The 19,555-nt window shown below is 44.6% G+C and overlaps 1 protein-coding gene across 10 annotated transcripts in view; it reads left to right on the forward strand.

The window, feature by feature from the left end:
- STAU1 (staufen double-stranded RNA binding protein 1) overlaps positions 1–19,215 on the forward strand; it is a 78,533-nt gene extending 59,318 nt beyond the window's left edge. For 3 of the 10 annotated variants that reach the window (XM_030826405.1, XM_004090085.2, XM_030826402.1), the window contains 8 exons: positions 7,134–7,364; positions 8,507–8,650; positions 11,616–11,762; positions 13,335–13,410; positions 13,644–13,963; positions 14,476–14,598; positions 16,170–16,255; positions 17,136–18,694. In XM_030826405.1, the coding sequence (XP_030682265.1) occupies positions 7,134–7,364; positions 8,507–8,650; positions 11,616–11,762; positions 13,335–13,410; positions 13,644–13,963; positions 14,476–14,598; positions 16,170–16,255; positions 17,136–17,151 (1,143 nt within the window). In that variant the 3' untranslated portion in view covers positions 17,152–18,694. Of the gene's footprint in view, positions 1–7,133; positions 7,365–8,506; positions 8,651–11,615; positions 11,763–13,334; positions 13,411–13,643; positions 13,964–14,475; positions 14,599–16,169; positions 16,256–17,135 lie in introns of all 10 variants that reach the window. The other 7 variants (XM_003252913.3, XM_003252911.2, XM_030826403.1 and 4 more) reach the window with 3 other exon arrangements.
- Positions 19,216–19,555: the final 340 nt, after the last annotated feature.

The raw sequence follows: 19,555 nt of genomic DNA on the forward strand, positions 1-19,555 counted from the left end.
TAATACACATCCTACATTCACATTTCACCAGTTGTCTCGATGTCGTTTATAGAAATGCTTCTTCCGCTCTAGTGTCTGATGCCGACTCACACCTTGCATTTAGCTGACCTTTCTCTTTAGTCTCTGCAGTATCTCTAGTATCTGCAGTACATTCTCAGCCTTTCTCTGTTTCATGACATTGACGTGTTTAAAGGTCAGTTATTTTTGTACAGTGGCCCTCAATTTGGGTATTTCTGATGGATTGCTTATGATTAGGTCTGGTTATGTGTTTTTTGGCAGGATCACCATGGGAGTGATATTGATCCTTCTCAGAGCATCACTTCATGTCACTTTGTAATTAACTCCTAACCTCTGAGGAGATGTTTGAAGGCTGGGCCCTCACAGGTCTCCCCGGTGGTTCCAGCAATCTTTTTTTTTTTTTTTTGAAACGGAGTCTCGCTCTGTTGCCCAGGCTGCGGTGCAGTGATGTGATCTCAGCTCACTGCAACTTCTGCCTCCCGGGTTCAAACGATTCTCCTGCCTCAGCCTCCCAAGTAGCTAGGATTAGGCGTGCACTTTGGCCTCCCAGAGTGCTGGGATTACAGGTGTGAGCCACCACACCCGGCCCCAGGGATCTTGATGATTCTTGCTGGCATTGATTATCACGGTGGTAGATGTCAAAATGATCATTGTTTGCATTTCCAAGCTGGCATTCTACAGTAAAGAAAAAGTTTCCTTCCTCCCCTCTTATAGTAATTATATCAGTATAGATGCATTGCTGCTTTTTTTTTTTACCCAAAGTATTACTCCATTGTTATCGTCACCCATTTTGATGTCCAAATTGTCCTTTAAATTGGCCCTTGTGCCCTTTAACATGCCCCCATCAGTTATTTTTTGGATGAAGGGGTGGTCAGGCTTCTTGAGGTATAATTTACAGTGAAAGTCACCCTGTGTAAGTGCACAGTTCGATGTGTTTTGATAAGTGTATATGGTTCTGTAACCAGCACCATAGTCAAAACAGAACATCTCCCACCCAGTAAAGTTCCCTGTGTCACTTTGCAGTCAGTCTCTCCCCTCTATCCTTAGGCTTTGGCAAGCATTGATCTCATTCTGTCCCTAGAGTGTTGCCTTTTTAAGAATATTACATAAATGGAAAATAGAGTACATTGCCTTTTGTCTGACTTCTTTAACTTAGCATGGAGTCATTATTCATGCTCTTGTGTGTTTCAGTAGTTTGTTCCTTTTTATCACCAAGAGTGTTACATAGTGTGTACACACTACAGTGTATTTATCTATTTACCAGTTGAAGATTTGTGTTGTTTTGAGTTTTTGGTGATTATTAATAAATCTACTGTAAACATTTATATACATCTGTGGAGACATGTTTTCATTTTTCTTGAATAAATACTTGAGTGGATTTGCTGAGTTGCATGATAAATAAATAACTTTATAAGAAGTTGGCTGGGCTCATGGGCTCACGCCTGTAATCCCAACACTTTGGGAAGCCAAGGTGGGCGGATCACTTGAGGTCAGGAGTTCGAGACCAGCCTGGCCAACATGGTGAAACCTCGTCTCTACTAAAAATACAAAAAATTAGCCAAGCATGGTGGCATGTGCCTGTAATCCCAGCTACTCAGTAGACTGAGGCATGAGAATCGCTTGAACCTGGGAGTCAGAGGTTGCGGTGAGCCGAGATCATGCTACTGCACTCCAGCCCGGGCGACAGAGTGAGACTTTGTCTCAAAAAAAAACAAACAAAAAAAAACCAAAGTTGCCAAACTTTTCTAAACCAGATGTATCATTGTGCATTTCACCTGCAATATATGAGAGAGTCTTAGTTGCTCTACATCCTTGCCAACACTTGGGTATTGTCAGCTTTTAAAATTTTCGTTATTCCAGCCTGGCCAACATGGCGTAACCCCTTCTCTACTAAAAATACAAAAATTAGGTGGGCATGGTTGTGTGCACCTGTAGTCCCAGGTACTCGGGGGGCTGAGGGCGGAGAATCGCTTGAACCCAGGAGGCAGAGGTTGCATTGAGCCAAGATCGTACCACTGCGTTACCCTGGGTGACAGAGTGAGACTCCGTCTCAAAAAAAAAAAAAAAAAAAAAAAAAATTTTTTTTTTTTTTTAGTCATTCTAGCAGGTAGTCAGTAGTATCTTGTTGTGGTTTTAATTTATATATCTCCATGAAGACTAGCAATACTGAGCTTCTTTTCATGTTTTTATTTTACTATTTTCTTTGATGAAATATAGGTTTATATCTTGTCAGTTTTTTTGAGTGTCTTTTTATTATTGAGTTTTGGAGGTTCTGTATATATTCTGAATTCAAGTTTTTTCTCAGGTAAGTATTTTGCAGATGTTTTCTCTTAAGTCTGTGGCTTGTCGTTTGATTTTAAGTGACTTTCAAAAAGAGCAGAAGTATTGAATTTTGGTGAGGTGTAGTTTGTCAAATTTTTTATAGTTAGTAATGTTTGTGTGTGCTGAGATACATTTGGCTAACCTAAAGTCATTTTCCTTAGAAATTTTAGTTTTAGCTCTTACATTTAGGTTTATAATTCATTTCGAGTTAGTTTTCATATATACTGTGACATAACGGATGTTTTTGTCTTTTTTTTTTTTTTGTATTTGGATGTCTAATTGTGCCTGCACTCTTTGTTGAAGAGACAGTCCTTTCTTGTTTTATTTTTTGAGACAGAGTTTTGCTCTTGTCGCCCAGGCTGGGATTACAGTCTTCAGCCACCACGCCTGGCCGAGACAGTCCTTTATTAAATAACCTTTGTACCTCCCCTCTTCACATTTTGAGAACTTCCATGCTTTCTGATACAACAAAATGTTTTAGCCTCACTTTGAACTTCCCCTGCTCTAGCTTTAGCCCCAATGGAAACATAAATTTCTAATAGAAATGGTCTTGGCCATTCCTCCAAGAAGTTCTGGTTCCTTCTAATTGGGAGTGGTGTGTAGAGTCGGGACAGGGTGCTAGCATGCTTGTTCCTGCTGGAAAGCCATGGCTCCTAGGCCCTGTTAGGAGATAGAGCTAGGAAATATGTATATTTTGAAATCACAAGTTTATTTTATTTGATTTTAGAGAAAAGAACTCACTTTGTACCCGGGCTGTAGTGCAGTGGCACGATCTCACCTCACTGCAACCTCGACCTCCTGAGCTCAATTGATCCTGCTGTCTCAGCCTCCCAAGTAGCTGGGGCTACAGGCACACGCCACCATGCTGGGCTAATTTTTCTATTTTTTTTTTTTTTTCCTCTGAGACAGTTTCGCTCTTGTTGCCCAGGCTGGAGTGCAATAGTGTGATCTCAGCTCACCGCAACCTCTGCCTCCTGGGTTCAAGCGATTCTCTTGCCTCAGTCTCCCAAGTAGCTGGGATTACGGGCATGCACTACCACGCCCAGGTAATTTTGTTATTTTTAGTAGAGATGGGGTTTCTCCATGTTGGTCAGGCTGGTCTCAAACTCCTGGCCTCAGGTGATTCGCCCGCCTCGGCCTCTCAAAGTGCTGGGATTACAGGCGTGAGCCACCGAGCCTGGCCAATTTTTGTATTTTTTTTTTTTTTTTTTGTAGAGACGGGGTTTTGCCATGTTGCCCAGGCTGGTCTCAAACTCCTGGACTCAAGCCATCTGCCCACCTTGGCCTTCTCAAAGTGCTGGGATTACAGGAGTGAGCCAATGTGCCTGGCCCCTTTTTTACTTTTTTTTTTTTTTTTAGACAAAGTCTTGCTCTGTCACCCGGGCTGGAATGCAATGGCGTGATCACAGCTCACTGCAACCTCCACCTCCGGGGTTCAAGCAATTCTCCTGTGTTAGCCTCTTAAGTAGCTGGGATTACAGTCACGTGCCACCACACTGAGCTAATTTTTGTATTTTTAGTAGAGACGGGGTTTCACCATGTTGGCCAGGCTGGTCTCAAACTCCTGACCTCAGGTGATCCACCTGCCTCGGCCTCCCAAAGTGTTGGTATTACAGGCGTGAGCCACCGTGCCCGGCCTCCTTTTTTACTTTTTAAATGTCTTTTGATGGGCAGTTTATTTTATTTTTTATTTTATTTATTTATTTTATTTTATTTTATTTAATTTATTTATTTTTTGAGATGGAGTCTCACTCTGTTGCCCAGGCTGGAGTGCAGTGGCGCAATCTCGGCTCACTGCAAGCTCCGCCTCCCGGGTTCACGCCATTCTCCTGCCTCAGCCTCTCCGAGTAGCTGGGACTACAGGCGCCTGCCACCACGCCCGGCTAATTTTTTTGTATTTTTAGTAGAGACGGGGTTTCACCGTGGTCTCGATCTCCTGACCTCGTGATCCGCCCGCCTCGGCCTCCCAAAGTGCTGGGATTACAAGCGTGAGCCACTGCTCCCGGCCTTATTTATTTATTTATTTTTGAGATGGGCGTTTCACTCTTGTTGCCCAGGCTGGAGTGCAGTGGTGCCATCTCGGCTCACTGCAACCTCCGTCTCCCGGGTTCAAGCAATTCTCATGTCTCAGCCTCCTAAGTAGCTGGGATTACAGGTGCCTGCCACCATGCCCAGCTAATTTTTTTGTATTTTTAGTAGAGACGGGGTTTCACTATGTTGGCCAGGCTGATCTTGAACTCCTGACCTCGTGATCTGCGCACCTTGGCCTCCCAAAGTGTTGGGATTACAGGCGTGAGCCACCGCGCCCGGCCAGTGGTTTTTAATTTTGAGGAATTTCTTTTTTCTTTATGGTGGATATCTTTTGCGTTCAACTCTTTGCCAACCTTACAGTCTTGAGGCTTTCTCCTGTTATAAAATCTTTGTAGTTTTAGTTTAGACCACATTTAAGTGATCCTCGGTCCAATTAATTTTTGTTTGTGGTATGAGTTAGAGATCATGGTTTGACTTTTTTTCTTTTTCCCCCTGCTCCGTGCAGATACCTAGTTAGTTGCTCTGGTACTATTTTTTTAAGAGAGATTTTTAATTTGTTTTGGTGTGTTTGCCAAAAATCGAGTGACCTTATATGTGCGGGTCTTTTTCGTGCTGTTCTGTTGATCTGTTTATCCTGACACAAAACCATATCCTAGTTGTTGTGACTTTATAGGAAGTTTTAAAATCTGGTAGTGTAAGTCTTCTAACTTGATTTTTCTTTTTGAGTGTCTTGGCTAATGTTGGTTAGATTTTTAAGTTTCTTTTCTTTTTTTTTCTTTTTTTTTTTTTTAAACTTTTTGAGACAAGGTTTTGCTCTGTTGCCCAGGCTGGGGTGCAGTTGTGTGATCATAGCTCCCTGTAGCCTTGATCTCCTGGGCTCAGGTGATCCTCCTGCTTTAGCCTCCCACGTAGCTAGGACTACATACAGGGGCACACTACCACACCTGGCTAATTTTGTTTTTATTTTTGTAGAGTCAAGGTCTTGCTATATTGGCCAGGCTGGTCTTGAACTTCTGAGCTCAAGTGATCCTCCCACCCTGGCCTCCCAGAGCGTTGGGATTACAGGCATGAGCCACCCTGCCCAGCCTGATTTTCTATCTCTGTTACTGTAATCACTTTCTCGATAATGTCCATGATACACAAAAGTTTTAAAGTTTGATTAAGCATGACTTTTTTTTTTTCCCCTCTTGTTGATTGTGCTTTTAGTTTCATACCTTAAAAACCAATTGCCAAACCCAAAGTCATGTAGATTCGCCCATTTTTGCTTCTGAGAGTTGTGCGTGTTAGCGCCTCTGTGTAGGTCTTTGGTCCATTTGGAGATTGTAATCACTTTAATACGCAGCTAAGTTTCTGTTCATGTTTAATTTTAGATTCTTTTCCCATCTTTGTTGACTTAGTTTTATTTCTTTAATATGTAAAACAGTAAATGCTTCCAGAAGTCAAAACTATCATTCCCATCTCATCCCGTCTCCCTACCCTAATCCCTCACACCTGTTGTAGGTAACTAATTTCATTGCTTGCTTTTTGAGATGGAGTCCCGCTCTGTCACCCATGCTGGAGTGCAGTGGTGCAATCTCAGCTCACTGCAAGCTCCGCCTCCCAGGTTCACGCCATTCTCCTGCCTCAGCCTCCCGAGTAGCTGGGACTACAGGCGCCTGCCACCACGCCCGGCTAATTTTTTTTGTATTTTTAGTAGAGACGGGGTTTCACCATGTTAGCCAGGATGGTCTCGATCTCCTGACCTCGTGATCCACCCACCTCGGCCTCCCAAAGTGCTGGGATTACAGGCGTGAGCCACCGTGCCCGGCCCATTGCTTGCTTTTTTTTCCTTTGAGACAGGGTCTTACTCTATCGCTTAGGCTGGAGTGCAGTGTTGTGATCTTGAATCACTGCAATCTCCGCCTCTTAGATTCAAGGGATTTTTGCGTCTCAGCCTCCCAAGTAGCTGGGATTACAGGTGTGCACCACCACCCCTAGCTAATTTTTGTATTTTTAGTAGAGATGGAGTTTCACCATGTTGGCCAGGCTGGTCTTGAACTCCTGACCTCAAGTGATCCACCCGCTTCGGTCTCCCAAAGTGCTGGGATTACAGCTGTGAGCCACCACGTCCAGCCCATTGATTTCTTTATCCTTCCTCTGTTTTTTTTTTTTTTTTTTTTTTTTTCCAAAAAGGAGCTTATAAATGTGCGTCTGTTTATATATGTGTAGATATTTGTATAAAATCCCTTTTTTTCTTAAACTAAAGCTACCATACCATATGCACTCTTTTGTAGTTTGATTTTTTTTTTTTTTTTTTTACTTAATGTGTGCAGGGAATCCCTCTTTATCAGTGCTTAGAGATTTGTCTTGTTCTCTTTTGTGGCCACATAGCAGCCAGTATTTAGTAGGCCTAGTCCTGGCTGGAAGCTCAGAGCAGATACTAAACTTGAGCATTTGTGCTGCATTTATTTCTGTACTTTGCTGGGCTAGCTTCCTTTTTGCCAGTTGCAGTGGGCCACACTAAACTCAGGACAGCCTGTGAGCTGGGGGCATGGGAGTAAAAAGGTCTCCCTATTTCATGCCTGACTGTTTGGGACTCACCAGACTCAAGAGCATAAACCAATTTGAGAAGTAAGAAGAAAGGCGAGAAAGCATTTGAAATGATCCCAGCTTCCTTTCATTTAGTAGGCCTTGTCCTTGATTCCCCTTCCCTGTGTCTGTGTGAAGTGTGCCAGCCAGTGTGCCTTGCACCTTTTAATAAGTGTCTGTCCGCTTTCACTCAGTCTTTCCCTCTGAAACAGGTGGCCCGGGAGAGTGGCCCACCCCACATGAAGAACTTTGTGACCAAGGTTTCGGTTGGGGAGTTTGTGGGGGAAGGTGAAGGGAAAAGCAAGAAGATTTCAAAGAAAAATGCCGCCATAGCTGTTCTTGAGGAGCTGAAGAAGTTACCGCCCCTGCCTGCAGTTGAACGAGTAAAGCCTAGAATCAAAAAGAAAACAAAACCTGTAGTCAAGGTGAGAACTTTTCTCAACACAGAAGGTGTTTTCATTACCTGTAGATGGGTGGGGGGTTTAGAAGGCTGGTTGCTGTCCCCGAGGTGAACAGGGATGAGACCAACGTGCCACACCCCAGGCCTGCCAGACCCCTTAGAGGTGCTGCAAGAGCCACCTGTTAGGTAAGATAAGGACATTGTGTCAGTTCAGTAGAGGCACCCACAGACGGGCACACACATCTGTGCAGGAGGGCGCTCATCACAGCCCTGGCGATCACAGTGGGGTATTGGGCAGGAACGCCATGCCGGTCTGTGGGGTGCGTGGTGAAATAACAGTGCCTGTGTCTCAGTGAGCATGTTGCTGTTCTGAAGGTGGAGGAGATTCGTATCAGGCAGGAGGCCCATAGTGGGAGGGTGGGAGTGAGACATTTTGCTGTGTGCCTTTTCTTTTGGATTTTTGAGCCACACTAATGGATCTATCAAAGCATTATATTGACCCCATTCCCAACCCCAGAAAGGGGACATAATTCCATGGGGGACTTCGTGATTTTCAGTATATGTAGTTTCATGCTGTATCAAGATCCAAATTTTTCTTACATAAAAGCATACTATGTATACCTTTTGTTTCCCTTTTTTGCCTAATATAGCCTGGAAGTCACTTCTGATCAGCAGAGTGAGTGAGGGTTCCTTGGCACAAAAGGTGGCCACAAGGAAGTAACTGGGATTCTGAGGTTCTTCTTGCCATGTGGCATCAGCTTGAGCTTTTTTTAAAAAGTGGTTTCTGGATTTTGAGTTCTTTTCAAGAAAATTGGGAACCCATCATAGCTTAGACTTCTGGGGAGTTGTAGGAATAGTGTTTTATGTTTTTTCTGCCCATTTACTGTCATATGTTGAAATACATTAAAAAGCAGCCGTCACAGTCATAGTGATGCTTCGTTACAGTGAAATGTTGATGTTGGTTTGCTAAGACCTTAAAATCACCTAGAACAATCGTATAAAATCAAAGCATCTTTTCATTTTTAAAATGTTAAATTTAAAAAAATCGAATTCTGAGCCATTAGGTCAACCCAAAATCTCTTATCTCCTCTCATATCCTGATCTCTGAGTTGACCCAGTTCATGCAGTGAATAACATTACAGAGTTTCTGCCTTGTTTGTTCCTCAGCCACAGACAAGCCCAGAATATGGCCAGGGGATCAATCCGATTAGCAGACTGGCCCAGATCCAGCAGGCAAAAAAGGAGAAGGAGCCAGAGTACACGCTCCTCACAGAGCGAGGCCTCCCGCGCCGCAGGGAGTTTGTGATGCAGGTGGGTCAGCGTGGATGATGGGCGCCCCTTCCTCTGACCACATCCAGCCTTGGGGGCTGATGGCGGTTCAAGGCCTGGACACCTTCCTGAGGAGGCCAGATCCTGTGGGCTGTGTTCTGCCAGCAACTGTGATCCTTATTTATTTATTTATTTTTGAGATGGAGTCTCACTTTGTCGCCCAGGCTGGAGTGCAGTGGTGCTGTCTCAGCTCACTGCAACCTCCGACTCCCTGATTCAAGCGATTCTCCTGCCTCAGCCTCCCGAGTAGCTGGGATTACAGGCGCGTGCCACCATGCCCAGCTAATTTTTTGTATTTTTAGCAGAGATGGAGTTTCGCCATGTTGGCCAGGGTGGTCTTGATCTCCTGACCTTGTGATCCTCCCACCTCAGCCTTCCAAAGTGCTGGGATTGCAGGCGTGAGCCACCGCACCCAGCCAACTGTGATGCTTATTAAGACCTTGTGGCTTGCAATAATTTGACAGCTTAAACATAACCACAGAAATCTGTAAAGGCTACATATCAAAGATTAAGTTGTTTATCTTAATGCTTAAAAAAATGAATGTAATGTGTGCACACCAGCACTACTGCTGGGTGCACTGGTGGGAATGTGGGTGTGTCGCACCGAAATTTGGAAGAAAGAGTCCTGGGGTGGTGGGTGCTGGGCGAAGTTTTTCTTCATTACATCTCCTTGAAGGTTTATGACATTGCTCTTTACCAAAGGTAAATTTTGTAAGTAGTATCAAGAGATCTGTTCCTCTTCCTCCTAATTCTTATGGAGTCTGGAATCTAGGGTTGCCTCTTCCTTAGATTGGGTGACACTTCAGATTAGTATGGAACATTTCTCTGTACTTAGCTGATTAAGTTCAAAGCTAAGTGGTCATTTCACATAGGCAGCTTAACTTAATTGTGATTTGAATTTAAGTGCTTTCTGATGTAAGACAGAATCCTTATCTCTTGTATAGCAATTTATAACTTAGAAAGTTGACCTTGTATGTTTTACCTATGCAGTCAGAAGGTAGGAAAAGAATGATCCTTTCGTTCCACAAAAGAAAACTGCAGTTTGCTGAGAGGATCAGTAATTTGCCCAAGATGAAATGGCTGGTAGATGGCCAGGTTGGAATTTAGTCCCAGGCCAGGGAATGGTTTCTTTGACTCTCTGAGTCTTGTGACCTGGACTTTTGGTTTTAGCAGCCAGGTGCCTGTTACTACAATCAACTTGGGAAGGGGGTTGTAAGTAGTGATGTGCTGGAACATGTTTAACAACCAGCTCTTCTTCGGGGAGGGTGGTTTGGTGGAATGAGCTGAATATGTATGTTATATATATATATACCTGGGTGTTATATACATGTGTGTTATAAATTTTCTGACACAAAGGATGTGTGTTATAAATTATACTGACATATATATCTGTGTTATAAATTATACTGACATGTGTTTTATAAATTTTACTGACAGGATGTATAGTACAATTTATAAATAATATACACTTTATTGTAAATTTCATACATATTTCAGTGTGACAGTCACCGATAGTGTTATAAAATCAGACAACACATAATGGTTTATTACTATCCAGTTCAGCAAAGGTGTTGCTCATGTCATTGACAAATCCATACTGTAGATTTGAGATTTTGGTTCTAGCATGAATACTGGTTGAGATACATTTTTTTTTGGGTAGAGGGGAATGGAGTCAACTTGCTCTGTTGTCCAGGCTGGAGGGCAGTGGCGTGATCTCTGCTCACTGCAACCTCTGCCTCCCAGGTTCAAGTGATTCTCCTGCCTCAGCCTCCCGAGTAGCTGGGATTCACGGGCACCCGCCATCACGCCTGGCTGATTTTTGTATTTTTAGTAGAGATGGGGTTTCACCATGTTGGCCAGGCTGGTCTCGAACTCCTGACCTCAGGTGATCCACCTACCTCAGCCTCCCAATGTGCTGGGATTACAGGCGTGAGCCACCACGCCCAGCTGGTTGATATTTTTTATTTATGTTAATAGGTAAGATGAAAGTAAAACAGGCCGGGCTTGATGGCTTATGCCTGTAATCCCAGCATGGTGGATCACTTGAGGTCAGGGGTTCGAGACCAGCCTGATCAACATGGTGAAACCTCGTTTCTGCTAAAAATACAAAAGTTAGCCAGGCATGGTGGCACACGCCTGTAATCCCAGCTACTCGGGTGGCTGAGGCAGGAGAGTCGCTTGAGTCGCTTGAACCTGGGAAGTAGAGGTTGCAGTGAGCTGAGATCATGCCACTGCACTCCATCCTGGGTGACGAAGTGAGACCCTGTCTCCCCCAAAAAAGAAAAAGTGAAGCAATGAAGACATGTAACCTCACTCATTTGTAAATGATATGAGTGGCTTCTCTGCTAAATTGTATAATTTTCAAAGACGGGAAGATATTTCAGTTTTTTGTGCTATTTACAATGTAATGGCTGCAGACTTCTCATGCTTTTAAGATTAACCTGCTTTATTAACATTTTCATCATTGTAGGCTTAGAGTTAGACAATAAACAACTTATGATCTTTGATACGTAGCGTTTGTATATTTCTGTAGTATAAATAGTCCCACCATGGCTGATTTCAAGCTCTCAAAGTGATACTTCCAATGGCAATGCTGGGAAGAGATGTGCAGTAGTTTACCATCACAGACTGTTTCCATTGTACAAATGCAGTAGCTGGACGGACCTTCAGAACACACATGATTATAAAATGCAGTCAAAAATTACCTCTGTTAAAATAATTATCAGCTTACATAATTAAACGTTTAATACTGGCTGTGTTTAACAGCCAGCTTCCCAAACTCCTGACTATTTAATAATTAGCTCTCACAGACGAGGAGGCCAGGTTCGGGGCACCGCTGTTATCTTGCTTCTGACCATAGTTGGGTTATTTTGCTGACACACCAATTCTTGCTGGTTGTTATTCTGAAAGTTTAAGCACTGGTCTATGTTTTGACTTCTTTGTGCAGGTGAAGGTTGGAAACCACACTGCAGAAGGAACGGGCACCAACAAGAAGGTGGCCAAGCGCAATGCAGCCGAGAACATGCTGGAGATCCTTGGTTTCAAAGTCCCACAGGCGCAGCCCACCAAACCCGCACTCAAGTCAGAGGAGAAGGTGAGTGCTGTGGACTCTCTGATTGCAAGATGGTCTCTCGCCTCACCCTAGGGAACTGGGGCACCTCCAGGGGCAGGCTTTAAGGCAAGGCTGTATCCTCCTGACAGTTCAAGGAGTCCTGCTGAGCAGTGTCTCATCCATTTGGACCATAATGTGCTCAGAGGGGCCTCGCATGTCCACTGGCCCCAGGAGGCTCTGGGTTAGATCGTGATTGTGTCAGTATCTTTGTGGTCTGGGGACGCTTTGTGGAGGGCAGCTTGCTCTTCTCCATTTGTAGGATGAGAGGATGAAGGGTAATTAGGATTGAAATTACTAAGTGTGATTTGCACTCTAGAAATGAAGCCTGTGTTAAAGGTTTATAACTGTTAGGCTTTCGTTAATTGTGGAACAGGCTTTGATTTTTCTGGCAAAATAAGACAATGTGACAGTAGAGACAGGCCAAATCCAAAGTTTAGGTTTGGAATTTCTTTTTTCCTATGTGAGTTAAACATCAGATGAAAATAATCCCCTACTGAAAAATTCATGGCCAGGTGTGGTGGCTCACACTTGTAATCCCAGCACTTTGGGAGGCTAAGGCCTTGAATCCAGGAGTTAAGACCAGTCTGAGCAACATGATGAAACCCTGTCTCTACAAAAAATTAAAAAATCAGCCAGGTATGGTGGCTTGTACCTGTAGTCCGAGCTACAAGGCTGTGATGGGAGGATTGAGCCTTGGAAGGTCAAGGCTGCAGTGAGCTGTGATCACGCCACTGCCCTCAGCCTGGGTGACAGACCCTGTCTCAACAACAACAAAAAAGGAAAGTAAAAAGAAAAATTCGTGTCTGCCAGAAGTGGTAAGCAGGACCTCAGCAAAAGCCATGGCTGATCATCTTCTTTCCCATCACTGAATGGTCCTGGTGAGACAAACTTGAAATCAGGCCTGATTCATTCATGTCTGCCAGTCATATTGACAGAAACAGCATCAGTCGTGGCCAGTTAATAACTGACTGGGACCCCAGATACCACCAGTATAGATCTTAGACTTGGCTTTAGGGTTTTTCATTTCAGAATTTTGTAGGACATTCAGAGTGTCCTTTGTTACTTCTTAGAAAGGTGATGTGTTTGACAAAATTCTTAGGTAATAACATTTTCCCCATAACGGTGTTAATTTTGGAATGTCACCCTATTTTTTAATTGGATATCAGCTCCAGGAAATATTCTTGATTTATTTGTTTAGCTTCAGTCTGAAAGCTTCTTTCCCCACCTTGGTGGGCTCTACCGTCTAGCATCTCTGCTCTTTCTGATTAAATGCTTCCCGTCTTCCTGTGGGTGCAGAGTGCAGCTCAGCATTCACAGGTTAGTGCACTTTGTTAGATGCTCTTTGTGGGCAGGGGTGTGGGCAGGAGGGTGCATTAGGAGGCAGGCAGGCTCTGCCCAGGTGTCTGTCAGGGTGCCAGTGGTCAGGTGGGGCAGGGTTTTTCTGCCGATTGCCACAGTTATTGCTGACTGGACTTTGTGTAGATTTAGACAGCAGGAGCTAATTTTTCAGTGATCTGATTTATGCTCATGGCCTTTTTTTTCTTCTTTTTTAAGACACCCATAAAGAAACCAGGGGATGGAAGAAAAGTAACCTTTTTTGAACCTGGCTCTGGGGATGAAAATGGGACTAGTAAGTGTGATCTTAATATCGTCTTCCTCTGAACGTGATTCTGGGATTTGCATGGGTCCTGAATAACAGCAGGCCAGCCAGTGAGGTCCCGCATGCAAATTGTCTTTATCATTCCCTGATTCCCTGCGCTGCCATGTGTGCCAAGGGGAGGGCCAGCGTGGGGTTTGATAGTGTTACCACGTTTTTCCAGGCTGTGGATGTGGATTCGTGTTTACCGTGTGTGTCCCTCCCAGGTAATAAAGAGGACGAGTTCAGGATGCCCTATCTAAGTCATCAGCAGCTGCCTGCTGGAATTCTTCCCATGGTGCCCGAGGTCGCCCAGGCTGTAGGAGTTAGTCAAGGACATCACACCAAAGATTTTACCAGGGCAGCTCCAAATCCTGCCAAGGCCACGGTAACTGCCATGATAGCCCGAGAGTTGTTGTATGGGGGCACCTCGCCCACAGCCGAGACCATTTTAAAGAATAACATCTCTTCAGGCCACGTACCCCATGGACCTCTCACGAGACCCTCTGAGCAACTGGACTATCTTTCCAGAGTCCAGGGATTCCAGGTAACTGTCTGGCCTGAGCTGCGATGGCTGTGCCTCAGGACAGTCATCTTTTGGCTTCTCTGAAAAAATGAACTTTGTACTTTTTTCTTAAATTCTGTCCAGGGATGGGCTGGGGAGCAGTGGTGGAAGGGTAGGAGGTATAGAAGTATTGTAAGCATATGTGGTAAGAGAAATATCTTTATCCTTTAGTAATAAGATTTCAAAATGCAAGCCAACCCTAAAAGCTGCTAACCACTAGCAGTGGTTGTAAATTTGGATTTCAAAGAAATCCAAAGTGCTGACACTTTGTCTGGTAGGAAAGGATATGGCTTCTCCCAGTCTTGGGCTTCTGAGCAGACACCTAGGTTCCTGGAAGGTGCTGGGCTGACAGGGCAGGTGTTAGTATGGCCACAGTCGGGCTGAGTTGGAGAGAAGAGCTGGTGATCTTGCTTGTGGGGCCCGGAGCTGCAGCCCTCCAGCCCATTCATACTTGCTGTTCCCTACCCTTGCCTCAGCTCTCTTTTCCCCCTTAGGTTGAATACAAAGACTTCCCCAAAAACAACAAGAACGAATTTGTATCTCTTATCAATTGCTCCTCTCAGCCACCTCTGATCAGCCATGGTATCGGCAAGGATGTGGAGTCCTGCCATGATATGGTACGTCACACCTTGGGTGAGGGATTGGGGTGTTGTGTGTTTATGTGGAGCCTGCCTTGGTTCAGCTTGTTACTAGCCTGAGGAAGATGGGAGAAAGATTGTCCCATAGACCTTGAGAGCAATGAATCGTTTGATAGTGTTCATATTTTTGAAGACTTTTTGTCGTAGCTGATTGGATCGATTTCTCACTCTTGATCAGAACTCATCAGTTTTAGCCCGCCTTTCCCTTCCTTTTCCCTGCTGGCCTGGAGGGGCAACTCGGATCCTGCAGCTCACCCAGAGACTGCACTCACTTCATCTCTCACCAGAACAAGGAACTGCAGGTCCACGTTCTGGCAGCTGTAGAAACCACTTGCTTTGGTCTTCTGTTCAGATGAAATTATTGTTATAAGAAAACTGAGAAAAGGAATTGATCAGATCAACAAATCTAAACTGTGGTGTATTCGCTTGATGGGACATCATGCATGCATGAAATTAATGTCTCTGGGTGGGGTGTGGTGGCTCATGCTGTAATCCCAGCACTGCGGGAGGCTAAGGCGCGGGCGGATCACCTGAGCTCAGTTGTTCAAGACCAGCCTGGCCAACGTTGTGAAACCCTGTCTCTACTAAAAATACAAAAAATTAGCCAGGTATGGTGGTGGGTGCCTGTAATCCCAGCTACTTGGGAGGCCAAGGCAGGAGAATTGCTTGAACCCGGGAGGTGGAGGTTGCAGTGAGCCAAGATTGCACTACTGCACTCCAGCCTGGGCAGCTGGGTGAGACTCCATTTCAAAACAAAACAAAGTCTCCGAAGATAACGTAATAAGAAGAAAAATACATGATAGGCTGGGTGTGGAGGCTCACACCTGTAATCCCAGCACTTTGGGAGGCCAAGGTGGGAGGATCGCTTGAGCCTAGAGTTTGAGACCAGCCTGGCAACTTAGTGAGACCCTGTCTCTATAGAAAGAAAAATACATGATAGATTTTTGTTAGAAAGCAGGATATAGGGGCCGGGCGTGGTGGCTCACGCCTGTAATCCCAGCACTTTGGGAGGCAGAGGCGGGCGGATCACGAGGTCAGGAGATCGAGACCGTCCTGGCTAACACAGTGAAACCCCGTCTCTACTAAAAATACAAAAAATTAGCCAGGCGTGCTGGTGGGCGCCTGTAGTCCCAGCTACTTGGGATGCTGAGGCAGGAGAATGGCGTGAACCCGGGAAGCAGAGCGTGCATTGAGCCAAGATCGCGCCACTGCACTCCAGCCTGGGCAACAGAGTGAGACTCCGTCTCAAAAAAAAAAAAAAAAAAAAAAAAGGCAGGATATAACATTTATACAGTCTGGTTACCACAAGGTTAAAAATACTAGAAGGAAAAATATAACATTTTCAGAGGTTATGATTCAATGAGGTAACTGAATATTTTTAAATTTGTATTTTAAATTAAAAATTCAAAGTTTTATTTAGTAGTACCAGAGTTGAAGAAATTGCTACCTGTTTGCTGGGCAGCAGGAACTCTCTTGCCTGCCTGACCAGTGTATTATGCTGTGGTCCCAAGCGGTGGCTGTGGCTTTACCTTTCTTTCCATCCCCACTAGGCTGCATTGAACATCTTAAAGTTGCTGTCTGAGTTGGACCAACAAAGTACAGAGATGCCAAGAACAGGAAACGGACCAATGTCTGTGTGAGTGCACTGATGAAGGGGAAGGCACTGATGATGGGGAGGCTGCCCCTCGTTTGTGTTGAGTTCACACTATCTGCTGACTCAGCGGGGAAATATTTGCCTGAGTTACTTTCTGGCCCTTTTGCCTGAAAGTTTTCCAAATTCTCTGGGCAGAGAGCTCTACTTTTAAAAGACATTTTGAGGCTGGGCACAGTGGCTCACACCTGTAATCCCAGCACTTTGGGAGGCCGAGGCGGGTGGATCATGAGGTGTCAGGAGTTCAAGACCAGCCTGGCCAAGATGGTGAAACCCTGTCTCTACTAAAAATACAAAAATTAGCCAGGTGTGGTGGCAGGCACCTGTAATCCCAGCTACTTGGGAGGCCGAGGCAGAGAACTGCTTAAAACCTGAGAGGCGGAGGTTGCAGTGAGCCAACATAGCGCCACTGCACTCCAGCCTGGGCGACAGAGCGAGACTCTGTCCCAACAAAAAAACCTTTTTGAGTTGGTCATACCTTCACATGGTCAGAACTCTGCATTATTTTACAAGGTACAATCTTCCCCTCGGACAGCCCCCATCCCATCCCTCCTATTCTCCCCACCACCTCCCCCATAGATCACATTTTTACTACTTTCTCCTGTATCTTTCCTGTATGTTTCTTTATACAAATATAGACATATATTTCTTCCCTCATTTTCTTCCTTTCCCCCCGCAGAGATAAGTACACACACCCTCCTTGCTTATTTTATTTACTGGCACATCCTGGGAAAACTTTTGTTATCATAAACTGGGGTTTTAGTATTGTACTTCCTGATGTTTGCCAATTTCTTTTCATTTTTAACAGTACTTTAATTCTCTTACATTTCAAAACTAGTGTCATTTTCATTTTTCTTCCTTAAAGGTGTGGGAGGTGCTGAACCTTTTCTGGCCATGAACCATTATAAAATCCCAACATATATACTGAAAATACTGAAACTGCTTTGAAAATTTGGAATTTCTGATACCTCCAGTGGGCCGAGAGACACGGTGGGTAAAGGATGTGGGCAGCAGCAGGGAAGACAACAGAAACACGAGGAGGCGGCTGTGGCCGGGCTGGACTGTGCTGGGGTTTGTTGTGATGGCCATTCGGTGACCTGGCGGTCCCTACACAATAGCAGCTGCCTGTGGGGAAGAAGGGCTGCCCAGCCAGCTGGTTCTCCCGGGACACCAGCAGATCCACACCCTGGGCACCTCCGCGTTTGGTCTTTTTTATCCCCTGTGTGAAAGAAGAAACGGCACGACCCCTTCTCAAGCTGGCTCACTCAGACACATTGGGACAAACCCTGGACAGCCATGCCAGAGAGAGGCCTTTGACCGGCCCCAGAGCTAAAAGCACCAGAGAAAATCAGATGCTTCCTACTCAGCGTGACCCAACTTTTCTAGCGTGCTATGGCCCCACCACCTCCTGCAGTACCCACACCATCACCACTTTCTCTTCCAACAGTGATATGTATTCTTAGTTTCATTATTTTCTTTTGATTGATATGACACTATATAAAATTTTCATTTGAGAATTTCTCAATTGTATCTAGTTATATAGCACAGTTTGGAAACTTGTCTGAGACTGACTTTATCAATAATCTAACCGACAAAGATCATATCCATGTGTATGTGGTTAGACATTTTTATTTCATTGACTAACCCAGGACAGTTTCAGTGATGCAAATTGATGCAAATTGTGTGCCCTCTGGTTCAGCTGAAACAGTCCTGGACTTTCAAAAACCTTGAGTAAGTCTCCCACAGTTGTATAAATTGGACAATTTAGGAATTTTAACTAGATGATCATTTGGTTCCATTTGTATTTCATTTTTATTTTTGTTAATGCAAACAGGACAAATGAACTTTGATCTCTGTTTTAAAGATTATTAAAAAACATTGTGTATCTATACATATGGCTCTTGAGGACTTAGCTTTCACTACACTACAGGATATGATCTCCATGTAGTCCATATAAACCTGCAGACTGATTTTCCAGAGTGCTCGATACTGTTAATTACATCTCCATTAGGGCTGAAAAGAATGACCTACGTTTCTCTATACAGCTGTGTTGCTTTTGATGTTGTGTTACTGTACACAGAAGTGTGTGCACGGAGGCTCTGCGTGTGGTCCGTATGGAAAGCCTGGTAGCCCTGCGAGTTAAGTACCGCTTCCATTCATTGTTTACGCTGGAATTTTTCTCCCCATGGAATGTAAGTAAAACTTAGTGTTTGTCATCAATAAATGGTAATACTAAATTTTTTTTGTTAATTTATTCTCAGATGCCACTACTGCTAGGTTGGTCCCCTCCCAACTTGCCCCTATCCTTTTTTTTTATTTTTAAGAAAAAACTTTGTAATGCTTGTGATTCCATCTGGGCAAAAATCTGAAGATCTGAAATAACTTTATATCAAAACCATTGATCAATAAACAGCTACTAATGAAGTGTTTGGTCCTGTTGAGCAGTAACTAAAATAAGGGAAGATGTGAGTAAGGGGATGGAAGCTCGTCGCGGGGGAACCAGGGCCAGCCCCTCTGGGAAGCACTGCTGCCTCTGAGAGGCATGTTGGGTACCTGGATATAGGGACTTGTGCCCCGTCCAGACCTGACATTGCTACCCAAAGAAATGACCCCAAGGAGCTGAGAGGAGACAGCCGGACACTTCCCAGGGCATCCTCATCTCTCACCATAACTGAGCACTGAGGAGGACATGCGTTCCAGCCTGGTTGAGGGTTGGGCTAGTTGGTTTTTTTTTTTAATTTTAGAAGTGGAAGATGAAGATTATAAAGGTTTGACTATAAAGCCAGCCTATGATTGATTGTACTGCCGGAATAACTTCTGTGATCAGAAGGTTATGGAAAACGCTAAGGGTGGAAGGAAATGCAACATTCTGAGGAGAAAAGCAGTGAAAGAAAAAGTGTCTTTACGTCTTTAAAAACAACAAAAAAAAGAATTCATGGACCTGTGACTCACATCACAACCCTCCCCCAGACTGAAGGTTCTTAGAGAAGCTGAGCCTGCGGCCCTGACTTGATGTGCTTTCGCAAGGAGTGTACTTGGTGGCGGCGACACTGGAAGCCGACCAGTGTGATCTTTTGTGTCTGTCTATTTATAGAAACTCATTCTGGGCTGGGTGCGGTGGCTCACGCCTGTAATCCCAGCACTTTGGGGGGCCAAGGCGGGCGGATCATGAGGTCAGGAGATGATTGAGACCATCCTGGCTAACACGGTGAAACCCCACCTCTACTAAAAATACAAAAAAAAATTAGCCGGGCATGGTGGCAGGCGCCTGTAGTCACAGCTACT

This window comes from Nomascus leucogenys, chromosome 13, assembly GCF_006542625.1.
Source record: "Nomascus leucogenys isolate Asia chromosome 13, Asia_NLE_v1, whole genome shotgun sequence".
Lineage (NCBI taxonomy): Eukaryota > Metazoa > Chordata > Mammalia > Primates > Hylobatidae > Nomascus > Nomascus leucogenys.